General features: G+C 40.3%; 1 protein-coding gene across 1 annotated transcript in view; it reads right to left on the reverse strand.

Annotated features, from left to right (window-relative positions):
- The window catches only part of MASTL (microtubule associated serine/threonine kinase like), a 29,086-nt gene extending 12,675 nt beyond the window's left edge, over window positions 1-16,411 (reverse strand). Inside the window, exons 1-8 of the mRNA XM_061587566.1 lie at window positions 16,137-16,411; window positions 10,817-10,954; window positions 10,231-10,370; window positions 9,188-9,276; window positions 7,508-7,614; window positions 6,908-7,052; window positions 5,740-5,912; window positions 2,781-4,022 (exon numbers count right to left, since the gene is read on the reverse strand). Of these exons, the coding sequence (XP_061443550.1) occupies window positions 2,781-4,022; window positions 5,740-5,912; window positions 6,908-7,052; window positions 7,508-7,614; window positions 9,188-9,276; window positions 10,231-10,370; window positions 10,817-10,954; window positions 16,137-16,346 (2,244 nt within the window). The 5' untranslated portion in view covers window positions 16,347-16,411. The remainder of the gene's footprint in view (window positions 1-2,780; window positions 4,023-5,739; window positions 5,913-6,907; window positions 7,053-7,507; window positions 7,615-9,187; window positions 9,277-10,230; window positions 10,371-10,816; window positions 10,955-16,136) is intronic.
- Between the last annotated feature and the right edge of the window lie 296 nt (window positions 16,412-16,707).

Below are 16,707 nucleotides of genomic sequence, written 5' to 3' on the forward strand. Positions count from 1 at the left end.
GCTCACCGTTTTCCATCATGGAGTTTGTCAAAGGTTCTACAGGCCTTACAACGTCCTCCGTTTGAGCCACTCAGGACTGTGCCTTTACGTCTGTTGTCTTTCAAGGTCCTGTTCCTGATTGCGATTATATCGGCGAGAAGAGTCTCGGAACTGGGCGCATTGTCTTCTGCTCGCCACCTCTGTGTCTTTCACAAGGATTCTGTTGTGCTGAAAACTGATCCTTCATTCTGTCCCAAGGTCAATTCAGTTTTCCATTGCAACCAGGACATTGTTCTACCTTCATTTTGTCCGAATCCTACTCATCCGCTCAAGAAGGCTTGGCATTCGTTGGATGTTCGGAGGGCTCTCAAGACCTACCTGTCCAGGACCCAGGATATACGACAGACTGAGTCTTTGTTTGTATCCTTTCATCCAAGGTCTATGGGGCATAAAGTAACTAATTCCACCTTATCCTGCTGGTTGCGTGCATGTATTACCTTAGCCTATGAGTCCCTTAAGATTCCAGTTCCGCCTAGTATAACAGCTCATTCCACTAGATCAGCAGCCACTTCGGCTGCTTTTGCTACTAACGCTCCTGTTGCCGATATTTCTAGAGCTGCTGTTTGGTCTACTCCACACTCGTTCATAAGGCATTATAAAATAGATCGTTATGCCTCTGCCGATGCCTCATTTGGCAGACGAGTTTTGCAACAGGTTCTTAATGACGACTAGTATGTGGGTGGTCCCTCCCGGTTATGGGCTGCTTTGGTACATCCAGCATGATGGCATTCCTCCTATGGAAAATGGACCATTGGTCTCACCTGAAGGGTGATTTTCATAGGAGAATGCCATCATGACCCTCCCAGTTGGAGGATAACTACATAATTTTTGGGATGGTTTATATATTACAGTTCGTCATTATATTATATTATATTACATTAAATTTTAATTCTCTAGTGAAGTCAAGACTTCTATTACTGTTTTCGCTAGGTTAGTTAATGTTACTATTATTATGTTATGTTCTTGCTGCTAGGCCCGTTGGCCTTTTTTCCTGCATGTTTAGATATATCTCTTTGGACTCGCTGCGAATGAACTGGAGAGTGGGAGGGGCCTGATGCCCTAGTCTTGACTTCAGAAACATTCTTGCCTTTGGACGATAGGACGAGCTATAATCCAGCATGATGGCATTCTCCTATGAAAATCACCCTTCAGGTGAGACCAATGGTCCATTTTCTCAAGGGCAGCCCTGAAGCTATAAATGAGATACACTCAATGAAAACACAAAGGTGTCTCTGGGTGTCCTCCATCCCCCCATATAAGATCTTCCCTAGGAACTTCTAACCTTCTTCTATAGTTCCATCAGCAACTTTTATTTACCAGCCTTAATGCAGTGATGTATGTTTCAACATTGCCCTCTATGGATCAGTTTTATACACAGCTCTTAGCAGTAACTATAGTCAATCCATTAAAACATCTGATAGGCACTGTTTAGGTTGTTGTCCCATATCCAGACAGCAGAAACTTTCCAATTTTTAAAAAAAGTGTCATTAAGGCTAAACTGTACCATTTCATGAAGATGCACTGTGTTGATTTAGAGAGAACAATAATCTTTGTAAAACAATACTGAAGAAAATGCAGACAGTTTGACTGTCAAAAAAACAATGGAATGGATTCAGACTAAAGCCCTCTTGAGGCATTCAGTACAAATATGCAAATCAGCTTTCATGCATAGATGGGCTACCCCACCTTCTAGATACCGGCATGCATGGTTGACATGCATCACTACCACAGTCAATGCACAACTGACATCAGTCTGAAGCGGGCCCTATGTATGCATGGATGTAACTGCATATGATTCCCTCCACAGGGACATAAATTTGGAATGGCCAGGGTCCATGTTCCCATAGAAAGAGCACTATATATTTACACTCCAAATGGCTAGCGGTTTGGCCATTGTGTGCATAAGCCCACTTCTCCATGAGAGTCCCTTTATATGTTCATATGCTTAAAGAGGACTTGCACTTGTCCCACTGATTTCAATGGTACTTAAGTCATAACTAATTTATGCCATTCATGTCAATGAGATCTAAATTCAATTAACTTAGTCTGAATCCAACTGTCTACAGTGCAAATGATTGGGTGCAAGGACTGAATTTTCTTGAAACAAAAAGAAGACATTTGGACCAGTTTTCTTCAGCTTAACTTCCTCTATCAGAAGGCTTTTTTTCCTTTGGAAGAGAGCAAGCCTGCACGCATGTCACTCACAATGACATTCCTGTGTAAGAAATTATTCGCATTAATGGTATACAAGAAGCATGCACAGAATCTGTGCCACCACATAGCGAAGATCATCGATTGGCAGTAAATGCCTGATGGTATGTTTATGTAGCAAAACAACTGTCCAAGTTTGCACCTAAATACATAACAAGATACACACAGCTTCTACGTATGTGTAGGAAATAAGTGTGATGTGAAGTGGTCCAGAGCCTGTTCCTTCTGCCAGAAAAGATCATGGATGATTCTTTAACTATTTTTCATGTGTCTCAAGAGTGTGGCCAAAAAGTTTCATATTGGAAAGTACTGGGGAAAATTTAATTTCTCCTAATTTATTTCAGATACTTGCTTTATAACCAAGCATTAAGGTTGTCTTACACCATTGTATCTACTTAAATAACATTAATGCTGCTTAATGCAATGTTAACTGAAAAGGCAGCTCCAGCTCTTCTGTCCCTGTAAGATAATTCCTTTTATGTCAAGGGGCCCTTGCACTGAAATGCTAAATGTACCTGTTTAGTACCTACCTGATATACTCTGTATGGAGTTCCCTTTTGTGCAGGTGTAACAGTCATAGGATAGGAGCCACTACAAGCAGAGATATCCATTCCTTCTACAGACATCATGCTAATTCTTGATGGTTCAGATGTATTAGACATACTGATTTGACTGTTGTAACTCCGAAAAGCAACCACATTTTTCTTTAAGAGTTGCAGTGCCTTCACCATCTCCGCAGATGAACAAGAGTGAATATCAGTGTGCATTTCAGCTACACCTTTCAAGTTTTTGTCCTGATTGTGATACAGTGGTTTGCTCTCCTGGACAGCAGCAACCTCCTCATGTCTTGGCAAGGCATCTGGGCAACAAGGTGAAGTTGTTGATGTATTCTCTGTTTTTAGCTCCTCAAAGGTGACATCTTTAATACTCCCGTCTAAATCAGAAAAGTGCTTTTCTAAGTGACTCCCTGCAGCAGACACTTCTGGAAGGGATAGATCAGAGTCCACACTCATGCTTGCTAAAGGCTTTTCATCGTCAATGCATAAGAAACTGGAATTAATGTGCTCCTTTTTCCCATCCTTTTCACAGTCTGCATCTAGATCGTGCATAAGATTCTTTGCTATTAAAGGAGTGGCTGGTTTGTCACCCCTGTTTTGTTCAGTGCAACTGGAATCTTTTGCTTGATCTTCATTTGTACAGGTCTCTTGCAGACATCCATCAAGTTTTAAGCAACAGATTTCAGTTGTTAAACCTGTGCTTTGTTTTTCCGGAATCTCAGTGATTTTACAGCCACGCTTATACACTGCATTGCTTTTTTTTACAAGGATCAGATCTTGAGAAGGGCTGGTGTCAACTAATTCAAAGCATCTTTTGACACCTGGCACCTCTAACATTGCCTCCTCTTTCTTTTCTTTCACAAGATTGTCCAAGACCAAAGTGGGCAGGGGGCAACTAGAAGATTTGGCTACCTCCTTAGCCAGAGCAGATTGCTCTGTACAGAGCTTTTCTTCCCATTCTTTATATTCTGAAAGACATTTTCGGACCAAGTCTTTCATATCACAGATCCTTATAGAAGTATCACAGGGGTCAAAATGTTCAATTCTTCCTTCATGCCTGTTCCCAGAATCATTGCTGCTAATAGGGGAGATGGCAGACTCCAGCATCTTTCGCTTTAAGCCTTTAGTACCATTAACAAGCAGCAAATCTGTATTCTTGGTCTTCTGTGGTTCATTCACTTTGCCTGGAGCAGAGAAGAGTATGTCTTCTGCTTCCTGAAAATCAAGTACTTTCAAGTGTTTATGAAAATCTTTAAACCATTATATGACCTTATTACACTATTCCCTATCCCATCTTTCAGTTCAAAGACCTCTCTCCGAGACAGCTTAACACAGAATCTAACAATCAAATTCACAATAGAATAAAATAAAATAGGCTGCAACAAAAATACAAAATCACACACAACTAAAAGGAATAGAACAGCAACAAAAATGTGTTTTCCTCTAATCGGAAAGCTAGCTGAAAGTGTTTGGTCTTTGCTGCTTGCCAAAAGGCAAACAGGCTTCTCTAGGAAGAATATTCCATAATCTAGGCATGACTGAGTAAGTTCTGTCTTGTGACCTATCCACCATATTTCAGAAAGGCTACTGGGGAGGTGGGGGGAGAGAGAAAGAACAGGGCTTCCCATTATTGACTTGAGTGCCCAAGGTTTGTATGGAAACCAGCAGTTCTTAATCATGCTGGTTTCCAATGTGCATTTTTACAGCCATGCATAAAATCATATCCACCATACTGAAAACTTAAAAGCTGAAATAAAACACTCCACAAACAATGCTCTCTGTTATACATACTTCATCACATTTGAAAGAAAGAGTTGTGAAATCGTAGAGCAAAGAGGTCTTGCCTGTTCCGATGAATACTCCTTTTCCCCCACCCTAGAATTTTCATGCATAATAAGTTCAGGAGTGGATCTAAGGTTTGTTCATTCTTATACTTGGACCTTGCTTGCATTGAGACTTACCACATTTATTTGAATACAAGAGCACCATAATCTTGCTGTCTAGACCCTATGTGAAAGCAGAACTTGAATTGTTGGCCCAAGATCTTGTGTCCAAACAAACATGGTTTCTCCTAGTTCAGGAGAGTTGTCTTCTATATACAGCAGCATAGATGTGAGGAGGATATGTCAGAGGGCTCGTCCTAACTGACCTTGATAATCCATGTTTTCCATATGCGCTTTGTCATCTGACAATCCCCACTAGCCTGTTTGTTCGCTCTTTCCTGATATAAAAACAATGCTTTTTTTGCACCTGCACACACAGCAGGGAGGACCCGTACGTCTTCTCGCTTTTTCCCAGCTCCGCTCCTGATTGGTTCACTTTTCCCAGGCTTTTCCCCGCGGACATTTGCGCACATGCGCAAAAGTGATTGGACAGGAATGATGGAAGGGGTGTGGGGAAAGAGCCAAGGACCCCCCATGAACCGCCTACATCGCTAAAGTCTGGGGTATTGCATCCTAGCGCTATGTTGAAGCGGGTGATTCCAAGTTTAAAAAAAGGAAATCGCTTTTTTTGTGATACTGCAGATGCAGATGTAAACGCTATAACATCTGTGAAAATGGGCAACGTCGTATGGACCATGGAAAATTAATAAAGACACAAAGCGATCATATCGCTGATTAAACAGTCGTTTGGACGAGCCCAGAGACTCATTTTCCCATCATTTGAACTAGTCCTAGGACTATTGCGTTCCTACTTCGGAAACTGCTTGTGCCTGTATAGAAAAGCCCATGACATCTGGAGAGTCAAGAACAGAGAAAAAAATAGAGAAAAGTACATCCCCTCATCAGTAAATTGTATCCAGATCTTGCAGAATTTTGCTAGATTTTGAAGTGTTATGCGTGCACACAAACACACTCCTGGGCAGATTTGAATCATTCATGTATGGAAAGTCAGGAAGAGGAAAAACCATCAGAAAAAAAGTAATCCTGACCTGCATGTCTTTTTCCCACCTGGGGCTGCTGCAGCATTCTGATTCCATGCTGGACAACTGGGTGCGGGAATGGCTACTGGCACTGGAGGTCCCATACCTTTTCCTGGACTGAAGCAGAGTTGGGGTCAGACTCTTCACAGGCATTCCAGGTGTTACTGCCACAGAATCAAGGCCTTCAGAAAGAACAGATCATGTTTTTATGAAAGCACATAAAGAGTAACCAGCTTCAGGCCACATGATCAACACTGGAAATTAGGGAAGACAAGATGTAATATGTGACTGTCAGTTGCTGTCTTAGAAGTTTTTTCCCCCTCACAATTTCAAAAAAGCCCTTATTATTTTACTGCAGCATACTATGTGAATACAATAAATGTAAATTAAGTGACAGTAAAGCAAAACAAGTTCAATACGGCAAAGTCTGCTTTCAAGTACTATAAAACATACTCAAATATGATCACAAGAGAAGAAAGGGAAAATGGGACTAGTGTGTAACATGTAGTACTTCCCTAAGTAAAGGCTGTGAACATGAGTTTCTCCTGTTGAAGAACATGTGGCTGCTAAATCGCATTGGCTCTAAGGTTAAACATTTATCTGGAGGAAAGAAACCATCTCAATACATATATATCATGAAAGGGAAAGAAATAAGACAAACCAAGGCAGAACACCCACCTATCTATCCAGGTAAGTAAAACTGCACTAGCAACACAACAATTTGGCTTTGCCGGTTTATACAGAAACAATGAGCCACTACCCTAAAGCACTGTTTAATAGTTTAAAAGGCTATGTCAATAAAACAATGTGAACCCTAATTCAGGAAATGTGCATTTCTTTGGGTTCAGCCTTCAGAAACCTTTGCAGGGCAGCTAACAATACAGAAATAAAGTATTATTATTGTTATATAACACCACTACACACCTATCTCAAAGCTGCACAAGCAGCAGCTTAAAACCAAGCAGGGATTAAAAGTTCACAGTTAAAAGGCTCTGTAAGTGGAATGAGATCACAATAGACACTGAACAAACCTTGGTGTGGACACCACCACCAAGAAGGCCCTTTCCCCAATCACCACTTGCCAAATCTCTGATGGTGAGGGCACTCACAATATGACCTCTGGAAAGAATCTTCACATATAGGACAGGAAGATACATGATCTTTTTTATATACTTACATGCTCTCAGTAGCTTGTTTGATGTAGAACTGTAGTCTTTGTGGCTTATAGATAGGGGGGAAACAAATCCTTGCGAAAAATGAGATGTCTTTGGACAAAGAGGGCTTGGACTAGGTGCATGCACTATCCCTCCAACTGGAGTATGCTGCCAAAATGAGAAAAGTTCGTAAAACATACACGTTTTATAACATTTTATGATTTCAGATCACACACATACTTGGTACAACTGGACCTTTGCAACAAAAGGTTCCTGTAACATGCTTTACAGGGAGAAAGGAACAAGCTGACTGCAAAATATTCCTTAAAGTGAACATCACACACCTCAAGGTATAGACCAGAGTCAGATGAGACATAGGGGCTGCCTAATTCCCCAAAAGATAAAGAACTTTCTCCAGGAATTAAACAGAATTGGGAAAGAATTGGTGCTCACTACTGGAGAACATGCTTTGCATGCAGAAAGTCCCAGGGTCAATCCCTGGCATTCTGTCTCCGTCTGGATGGCTGCTGCCAGTCGCTGTAGACAGTACTGAGCTAAATGGTATAAGGCAGCTGCCTATGTTTTAATCATTTGGAAGATGGTAAATTATTTTGACTACTTACAAAACCTAGGGAGCTGATGAGAGACAACACTTGTCCAGGAGTGCGTGAATAGTCTTGCGTGGGTTTAGACATGGATGGTGTAGTGAGGATATCTATCATATTTAATTCTAAGAAAACAGTAAGAATATTAAGGTCTACATTGTCATTTGATTAATTTTTTTTAAAGTGCACTCAAAGAAAATATTCAGCCCTCGTGATTCTCCTGGGGCTTACAGTAAGCCCCATAAAGACAAAAGAAATGCAATAAGAACATCAGAAAGCTTGAAGAGGCTTTAACATCATGCACTGGTTCACATACAGCACTAAGCCAAGCTTAGTGATAAACCACAAACCCAGGTGCAGGTGACATTTGAAGCCAAACTGTGGCTTAGCTCATGGCAGTGCAGCAGCAAGAGGATCAGAGGAGGAGCACAGTAGCCACAATCTCCAGGAGCTCTCAAGCGCATGCATTCATGCTAAGCCTTTGTTTGGCTTAGTGTTATATGTGAATCAGCTCTATATCCAAGTCCTTCCTCCACCCACCCTTGCCGTTTTTCTTGTCTGCCAAAGAGATGAGTTAACTGTATTGAACTGAATTGTTATAACCTGTATAAGATGCCCTGGGGATCATTTAATCAAAAGGTGCAAATCTAAGCACATTATTTAGCTATTTATATCTACACAAGCCAGTAGAGGTCACTGTGACCCAAAATATTACTTGATTCACATTTCATAGACAGTCTCAATCTTCTCCAAATATTGAATCAAATATGAAAAAATATAATGTATTAAACAGGTTTGTTTTTATATAGTTGGCAGCCATTCTCATACTGTGGCTATTGGAAAAATCACAGTTGAAGGAATTTATTTTGATCTAATGGCAGTGTCCTACAGAGAGAACATCCACCTAGGGAAGGTCAGGATTGCTATTGAGTATGAAAAATATCATATGTAAACCAGTCTGAAGTCATACAGAAAAAAGGCAGTTATACTGAAAATGCATAAAAATGCTTAAAACACATTGCAAATATTTCAATAAGAGTTATTAATATGCAAAAATGATTGACTTGTACATGTGCTCACACATACTTAACTTACAGCACATTCCTGTGCTTGTTTATCAAGAAGCAGATTCCACTATTTAAGTGATCTCAGCCCCTTGCAAGTGCATACAGCAGCCTTCACAACCTGGCATTTTGGACTACAACTCCTATCAGCCCCACCCATTAGGGCCAATGGTCAGAAATGAAAGAAGTTATAGTCCACAATATGTGGGGAACATCAGGTTCTGGAAAGATGGTCTATAGAACTGCAGTGCTAGGCATAGGCAATCTGAAGGAAAAAAGAACAAACTGCAACTTTAAAAATTTCACAGTCTGATCACCTTAGTGATGCAGGTGATCATTACACACCACAGGTGACTAGGCAATGACTTGTTAACGATGAAGATTTGCAAGTCTAAACTAATGCTAATCATTAACCTGTATTTGGAAGAATCCCAGGCAGCTGTTTGATACCCATTGGCTTGAAAAATATGTGGAAAGCTATTAAATAATACATGCATACATCACACACATACATGTGTGTGCATATATATGTTGTGGACATATGTATGTATATGTACATATATATACACGTGTGTGTGCGCACTCACATACTGTATGTATGCATATATGGGCTGGGGTTGTATGCATGTCTCACCTCTGTTCAGAGTAACTCTGGACAGCCCAAAGTCTGTCAACTTAATGTGACCCTCATTAGATATCAGCATATTGTCTGGCTTCAGGTCTCTGCAGGTATAAATAAAATAAAATAAAATAGCTGTACAGATATAGGTGGCTTATTGTAAGCTGAAGCACCATTTACAGAGGTCACTACTCCCTTCCCACCAGTTTTATACTATATAATGAACATGCATCTATGCTTGGTCAGTGGTTTCTCACACTATGGCTGGGATACAGTTAAATGGGCCTGTCTACTAGGTCTGCATGCAAAAGGCACAATTCCTGATGCTTCAAAGGAAGAGAGCACCTTTGTTCTATGGTAGCAGCAGCTCTTAAAAAGCATTACCCCACCCCCTTTTTTTACAATGCAACTTTGTATTTGAGAGTGGTGCATTGGTTATTGCTCAGCTTCCTCCCTGGACACCTGAAATGTCATTCCAAATTGCAATACAAAGAAAAAGGAGGTACAGTAGGGCCCCGCTTTACAGCGATTCGCTTTACAGCAGTTCACTAATAAGGCAGTCTCAATTAGACGCAATTAGACTAAAGCCCCACTCATACGGCACTTGTTCCGCTTTTACAGCGGTTTTCGGGCATTGCACACCATTCTATTCAATGGGTTCCGTTTTACAGCGGTTTTTGCTTTACAGTGGGGGTCCGGAACGTAACCCACCATATGAGTAGGGCCCTACTGTAGTGTGTTCAATTAAGATGCCCCAAAAGTTGCATAGGATTTTTTTCCTCTTTTGGTGAGGTTTTGCGTTTGTGTTTAAATCACTTGCCAGAAAACAGAGTTCAATTAGGACTACAGGCTTAATTTGTCAAGCCAAGAGACATAATATCTGAATCCTTGAGGAGCTGTGGTGAACCGCAAAGGGAGCAGCTGGACTGATGTTAAATGACATGAAGGATGCGAGAGGGGAAATAAATGTTGCCTTGTTTAAACTTTAGCAGTCCCCCCTAGGCTAAACTGAAAGTCGGATGGAATGCAGCAGGACAGAGAGCATAAACCAATTTTACCTATGGATTATCCCATGCCTGTGAAGGTAATCGAGAGCCAGCGCCCCTTCAGAGATATACTTCACTGCCATTTCTTCATCAAAATAACCATATATGTGAAGAAGAGATTTAACATCTCCACCAATCAGATACTCCATGACCTGTCAGCGACAAATATCACTGTAAAACATATTCATTGCCATCTTGGTTTAAGCATCCAGCATAATACCATGCTTGGGGTTTGGTTGAAATTCCTGATCCTCTTCATGTATTTGTCTGTAATATGTGCAAAATGCTTTTGAGAAACTATGCCAGAAGTCATGATACAGGCAGAAATAGAAATTCAACACAGCTTTAAAATAATGGACCCAAATCAATGCTACCCTCAGAGGGATACGAGGTCTCTGTATGACTTTCTCAAGCTGGCTATCTGAAGAAAAAGTCAAAGGTGGTAGTCAAAAAGAGAGCAGGAAAGGAAAAACAACCTGAACAGGACTACAATAACCAGTAACTGCAAAGCTATATTTTAAAGAAGAAAGGCTTTTCTAAAACTGGCTAGGTACATATTTTGGAAGCTACATTAAGGCGCTAAAAGCAGTTTACTCACCAAATAGATATTGTTGGCAGACTGAAGTGAATAGTACAAGTGGACAATGAATGGACTTTTACTGAGAGCCAAGGCATCTCTCTCTGCCTGCACCTGATGGACCATATTTTTATTGATCATATCAGCTTTTTTTACCACCTGTAAAGCAATACATACATAGGATTATACACCAGGAGGGGGGGAGAAATAGTTTTCTCTACCAATACTAATTTCAAAGGGTACATATGAAGAAAAATAAGCAAGCTTATTATAAAAATAATCATTTTTCTGTACCAGTGGTACATATCTTCTCAAGATGAATATCGGTCACAGAATATTATCCGTGTTTAACCCCACCACCAGAGGTACAAGCATAATTCCACACTGAGTCTAACCCTAACGAAAATCACCCACCAACCCTTGTTTATAGTTTTTAAGTTGTTTTTAAATGTTTTAAATTGTGTTTTTAAATTGTATTTTTGTGTTTTACAATTGGTATATTTGTTTTTAATGGTTTTAGTTGCTGTAAACCGCCCAGAGAGCTTCGGCTATGGGGCGGTATATAAACGTAATAAATAAATAAATAAAATAAATCCCATTATGTGGTTTCCACCACTCACAACCTGGCAATCCAGCCAATTAGGCTCTCAAAGATAATAATGCTGGGAAAAGCAGAAGGGAGTAGAAAAAGAGGAAGGCCAAACAAGAGATGGATTGATTCCATAAAGGAAGCCACACACCTGAACTTACAAGATCTGAACAGGGTGGTTCATGACAGACGCTCTTGGAGGTCGCTGATTCATAGGGTCGCCATAAGTCGTAGCCGACTTGGAGGCACATAACAACAACAACCACCTGACCAATAAGTTGAACATTCCTGAGAAACTCTTCTTTGACCATTTCACTAGAATACAGGTCTCAAAAGCACCCCAACTCTCAAAAATCTGTTATTAAACTCAATATCTGGATTAAAAATCCAGTCATTGAAAATCTATCTAACTCTGATATTGTCAGTTGTTTATTTAGATTCCTGTAATTGATTCAAGCATTAAAGTACCTTGCCATTTTCAAGATCTCTCTTAGAAAGCTAGCATAGAATATTCATTTGAAAAGTGTTATAATAATAATGAATTATGGGCCCATTAGCACAACACACTGTGTTATCAAAGCCTTTACTCCTGTAATTACTACTGTGGTGACACTCTCTCAAATGCTGATGGAAACTGAGCTAGAAAAGAAAATCCAAGGCCAGTCAAGTAGGGCTTGAAGTTCATGGATCAACACTGACTTCAAGTTCAATTTTCTTCAGGGGCAGCGCAGCTGGTCCCAGCAAACTTGAAGTTAGTGCCTAACAGCTGGATGGGCACTGATTTCAAGCTCCACTTTTCTGCTGGCACTGATTGACTAAGAGCCAATGGGAATTCAGTACTGCAGCCAATCCCAGCTGGCTTGCTCTCAACACCAATCAGATGGTTGACAGTGCAAGAAAGCCTCCCCTGCCATTGCACAATTGGGAGTACACTTTAAGGCTCCCAATTGTGCATTAGTAGTCACATCTCCACCGGTTCCTCACCTGACATTATGTATGACAGCAAGTGGTCATGTTTTGGGGGAAATGGCCTCACAGGCCAAATTGGGGCCTGTGCCAGACCTAATTAAGCCTGCAGGCAAAAAGTTCTCCACCCGTCTTAGGCAAGCCACTATTCTCTCAGCCTAATACCCCTATGTGCAATATGGAAACAATCGTATTGACCTACCTTACAGGGTTGTTGTAACAATGCACATGAGCTGCTTTGAGAGTACTTGACATTGTTTTATGACATGGATAAATGTTAGAAGTCTTGAGGACATGGTCAAAAATAATGCATGTAGTTCTCAAATTCCTATTCAAAAATACTACTTTCAGTTTATCTAGCTACAACCTAGTTCCTCATTCTCTGAACTATGGAAAAATAGCAGCCCTCTGAGAAAGATAAAATGTCTCTTTCATATTCCAGTTGTCCAGTTCTCATTAGCTTTATGAATTCTCAGCAAACCCCAGTGACAGCATTAACAATGGTGCTCCTGCTTAGCAAGACCTACTGTGACAATTCATACTTTTAACACCAAACCATACTTAATTTGGAATACAGATACTAAATACTTTTCCATTTTCCTTTTTTTTTTTACAATAATTTTTATTCAGATTTTCATAAAACATACAAAACAAAACCATAAAACATTCAAAGACAAAAAACAAAATCAAAAATAGTTAGACAAAAAAAAATAAAAAGTAAAATATTGACTTCCCATTTGTCACAGATCAAATCAGTTATAGGTCTACAATGTATAACAATCCTGTCTCTTAAATCATATTATAAAATCACTTTCCTCCAGTAGTTATCTTACTTAATCATCAAATCTCATAAACATTACTTTATTCTTTCCACAAAAAGTCAAAGAGAGGTTTCAATTCTTTAAGAAATATATCTATCAATTTTTCTCCAGAAAAGCATGTCGATTAATCCATCTCATTAATAATTATAATAATCTTATTGTCATAACCATAGTCAAAATAAACATTTCGATTAATCCATCTCATCAGAATCTGTTAGGTTCAATAATTTCAATAGCCATTATTCTATTATCCCTATTAGTTCCATCTTCCATCTTCCATCTTCAATAGTCTTGTTAAGTCCAGTAATTTCAGTGTCCAATCTTCCATTATCAGTATTCCGTAATAATCTTGCTGTCATAACCATAGAAATATTAACTTCCCATTTGTCACAGATCAAATCAGTTATAAGTCTACAATGTATAACAATCCTGTCTCTTAAATCATATTATAAAATCACTTTCCTCCAGTAGTTATCTTACTTAATCATCAAATCTCATAAACATTACTTTATTCTTTCCACAAAAAGTCAAAGAGAGGTTTCAATTCTTTAAGAAATATATCTATCAATTTTTCTCCAGATAAGCATGTCGATTAATCCATCTCATTAATAATTATAATAATCTTATTGTCATAACCATAGTCAGAATAAACATTTCGATTAATCCACCTCATCAGAGTCTATTAGGTTCAATAATTTCAATAGCCATTATTCTATTATCCCTATTAGTTCCATCTTCCATCTTCCATCTTCAATAGTCTTGTTAACTCCAGTAATTTCAGTGTCCAATCTTCCATTATCAGTATTCCGTAATAATCTTGCTGTCATAACCATAGTCATATAGTAAGAGTCTAATGGGAATTTCCTCTATCCCAAATATTTTCTTGCCATCCATTCTGAATAGGTTGCTGGAATACTGCAGTAAAAACATATCTCTGTTCTTTTTTACAAAATGTACTGGCTCATCTCTTGAAAGTTTTTCCCTTGTCACATGGCTGCAGTTAATTCCATAGGTCTTCTCCATATTAGGCTCCATCACATCATTCCAGTCCAGAAGATTATCCATGCCATTGACAACCTTATCTCCAATATCTTCATTAATTTCTTCAGAGATAACATTGAATTCCAAACAGTAGATTTTATTTCTAAAATCCATAAATTCCAAATCTTTTTCCTGTTCCACGTTTGTTCCAGGCTCCAGGGTCTCCTCTCTCACAGGGACCCCTATTTCTTTAAACTCCTGGATCATTTTGCACAATTCAATTTTCAGCTCCTTACAACCCTGTCGCAGGGTTCGTTTCGTTATCTCAATCTCATCCATTATTTTCTGAAACCTAGTTACTTCCAGATTCTCAGCCACTTTCTTGATTGCCATTTTAAAAGAAAAATATAAGAGAACCACTTCTTATTTCAGCAACAATTGGGTTAATACTCCAAACTTGATGACATCACAGTATAAACAGAACAGCCAGCCTTATCTCACTATGCTTAGGAAAACAAAATGTAGTTCCCAGGATCGAAACAATTAATGGCGTCGTCAGGAAACAGATTCGTCAAAATAAAATAAACCAAAAAGAGAGTAATCTCAGACAATATAATATTCTTCAGAATAGAAATCAGGAATAGAAATCTCTCTTCTGTGTATATCTTTAGAATGCAAATCCAGGACAGCTTTTTGCAACAAAAACAGAGATAAGCTGTTAATTAGTGCATAGCAGAGAAGAGTTATAGCTCACCGAAAAGATGTCCAAAGCCGATCCATCTGGCAAATCTCCTTTTACTGCAACAGTTTAAGTCAAGTAAAAAAATATAGAAAGAAGGGTGCTTGCCTGTTAGTCCGTTCTCTCTCTAAAGAAAAGATGAACGTGTCGCTTTATCAGATAGAGCTTGTTGAAAATCCGTCCTTCCTTGTTGGCTGGACCTCGTCTCATAAATCAATGAAATCTAGTCCTCCCAACAAAAATAGGCTTTGAGGTTAATCTCTTCGTTTCTCCCTGCCCGGGAGAAGTTTCATCAGTCAAAAAAAAAATGTTTTGACTGATTTATATCTGAATAAGCTTCTTTTGCGGCGGGAGCCCGTCCCAAAAGCAGGCACAGGCTAAGTCACCCTTCCCGGAAGTCAATACTTTTCCATTTTCCAGGTAACATTTCAAGTCCAAAAGTGTTCTTTAACTTATCTAAGCCATTAGACCTGTAGTTTTTCTTACATATAATCCTTACATATATTAGATGGAGATGTTCAGGTATGCATACTTCTACTTTAGACATCCTAGCCTATTAGTGGCTTTATCTTGAAAAGTAGTTAACATGGAATACAATAGATTTGAAAAGTGTCAGTGTTCAGGGTAAGAGAACACGTTTTGGATAACTCACAGCAGCTCCCCAGGTGAGGAGGGGCTCCATAGTATATTACAGGGATGGGGGTTCTGCTGTCCTACTGATGTTTTCGGGCTACAGCTCCCATCATCCCTGACCATCAGCCACACAGGCTCACCTCCTGGTGAGCCACAGTTTCCCATCCCTGGTGTAGAACATGCTCTGCATGCAGAAGGTTCTGGGTTCAGACACTGGCATCTCCATTCAAAAGCAATTTCCCGGAGAACAGAACTGGAAAGCACATCTACATGAGATCATGGAAAGCCCACCTTCATATGCCTATTCAATATGATGATGGTTTAGAGAACTGTCACCACGAATCTACGAATATTTGCACTAATATAATGGCTGCAGGTGGGGAAAAGCAAGCTAAAGAAACTGCAGCAGTTAAAGAAAATCAGAAGTCCTTAAAAGCCTTGGGAAATGGAAACTATTTTTGCCTGGCGCCTAAACGATAGCAGGTGACATCTCGTGTGTGTGTCCTTGGCGAAGGCATTGTAAAGGCGAGGAGCCACCACAGAAAACGCGCGCGCTCGCGCTCTCTGGAATCAGGAAGGAGGCCAGCAGTGCTGAGTCGGCGGGCCGCTCACCTTGACGGCGTATAGCTTTTCTCCTTTACGGCCCAGGTAGACCTTCCCGAAGGCGCCGCGGCTGATGGGCTTGACAATGGCGAACTCCTCGATGGAGGGCGGCCGGGGCACAGCGACGCGCCTGACCTGAGTGGGGCCCCTCTCCTCACCCTCCGCCACTGGGTCTCCATCCAGGCTGTCCTGGGGCGCCGCCGCTTCCATCTTCCCCATCGCCCTTCTCCCTCTCCCGTCCCCCCGCCCTGTGTAACCCCAGCAGCGGCTTCGCCCCGCGAGAATTCAAAACTAAGCTCCGCCTCCGCGTACGGATGACGCCAGACGTCAACCGAAAGGAACGCATCACGAGCCTGACTCCCGGCCAACTCGTAGAGATAGGCTGGAATCACACGTATCCTCGGTAGTTTTCTCTACCACTTCCGGCTCAGTATCGACTTCTTCCCCCACAGCTATCACCCCGTTTAACTTCCAAAGCAAAGGATGTAGTTTTTCAGGATGTGCTTGTTTGTTTATTCTTATCTCTCTTTATTCAAAGAGAAGGAAAACAAGTCTAGCTAAAATCATAAGATGCGAGCTT

The sequence above is a fragment of the Rhineura floridana genome, chromosome 10, assembly GCF_030035675.1.
Source record: "Rhineura floridana isolate rRhiFlo1 chromosome 10, rRhiFlo1.hap2, whole genome shotgun sequence".
Taxonomy (NCBI): domain Eukaryota; kingdom Metazoa; phylum Chordata; class Lepidosauria; order Squamata; family Rhineuridae; genus Rhineura; species Rhineura floridana.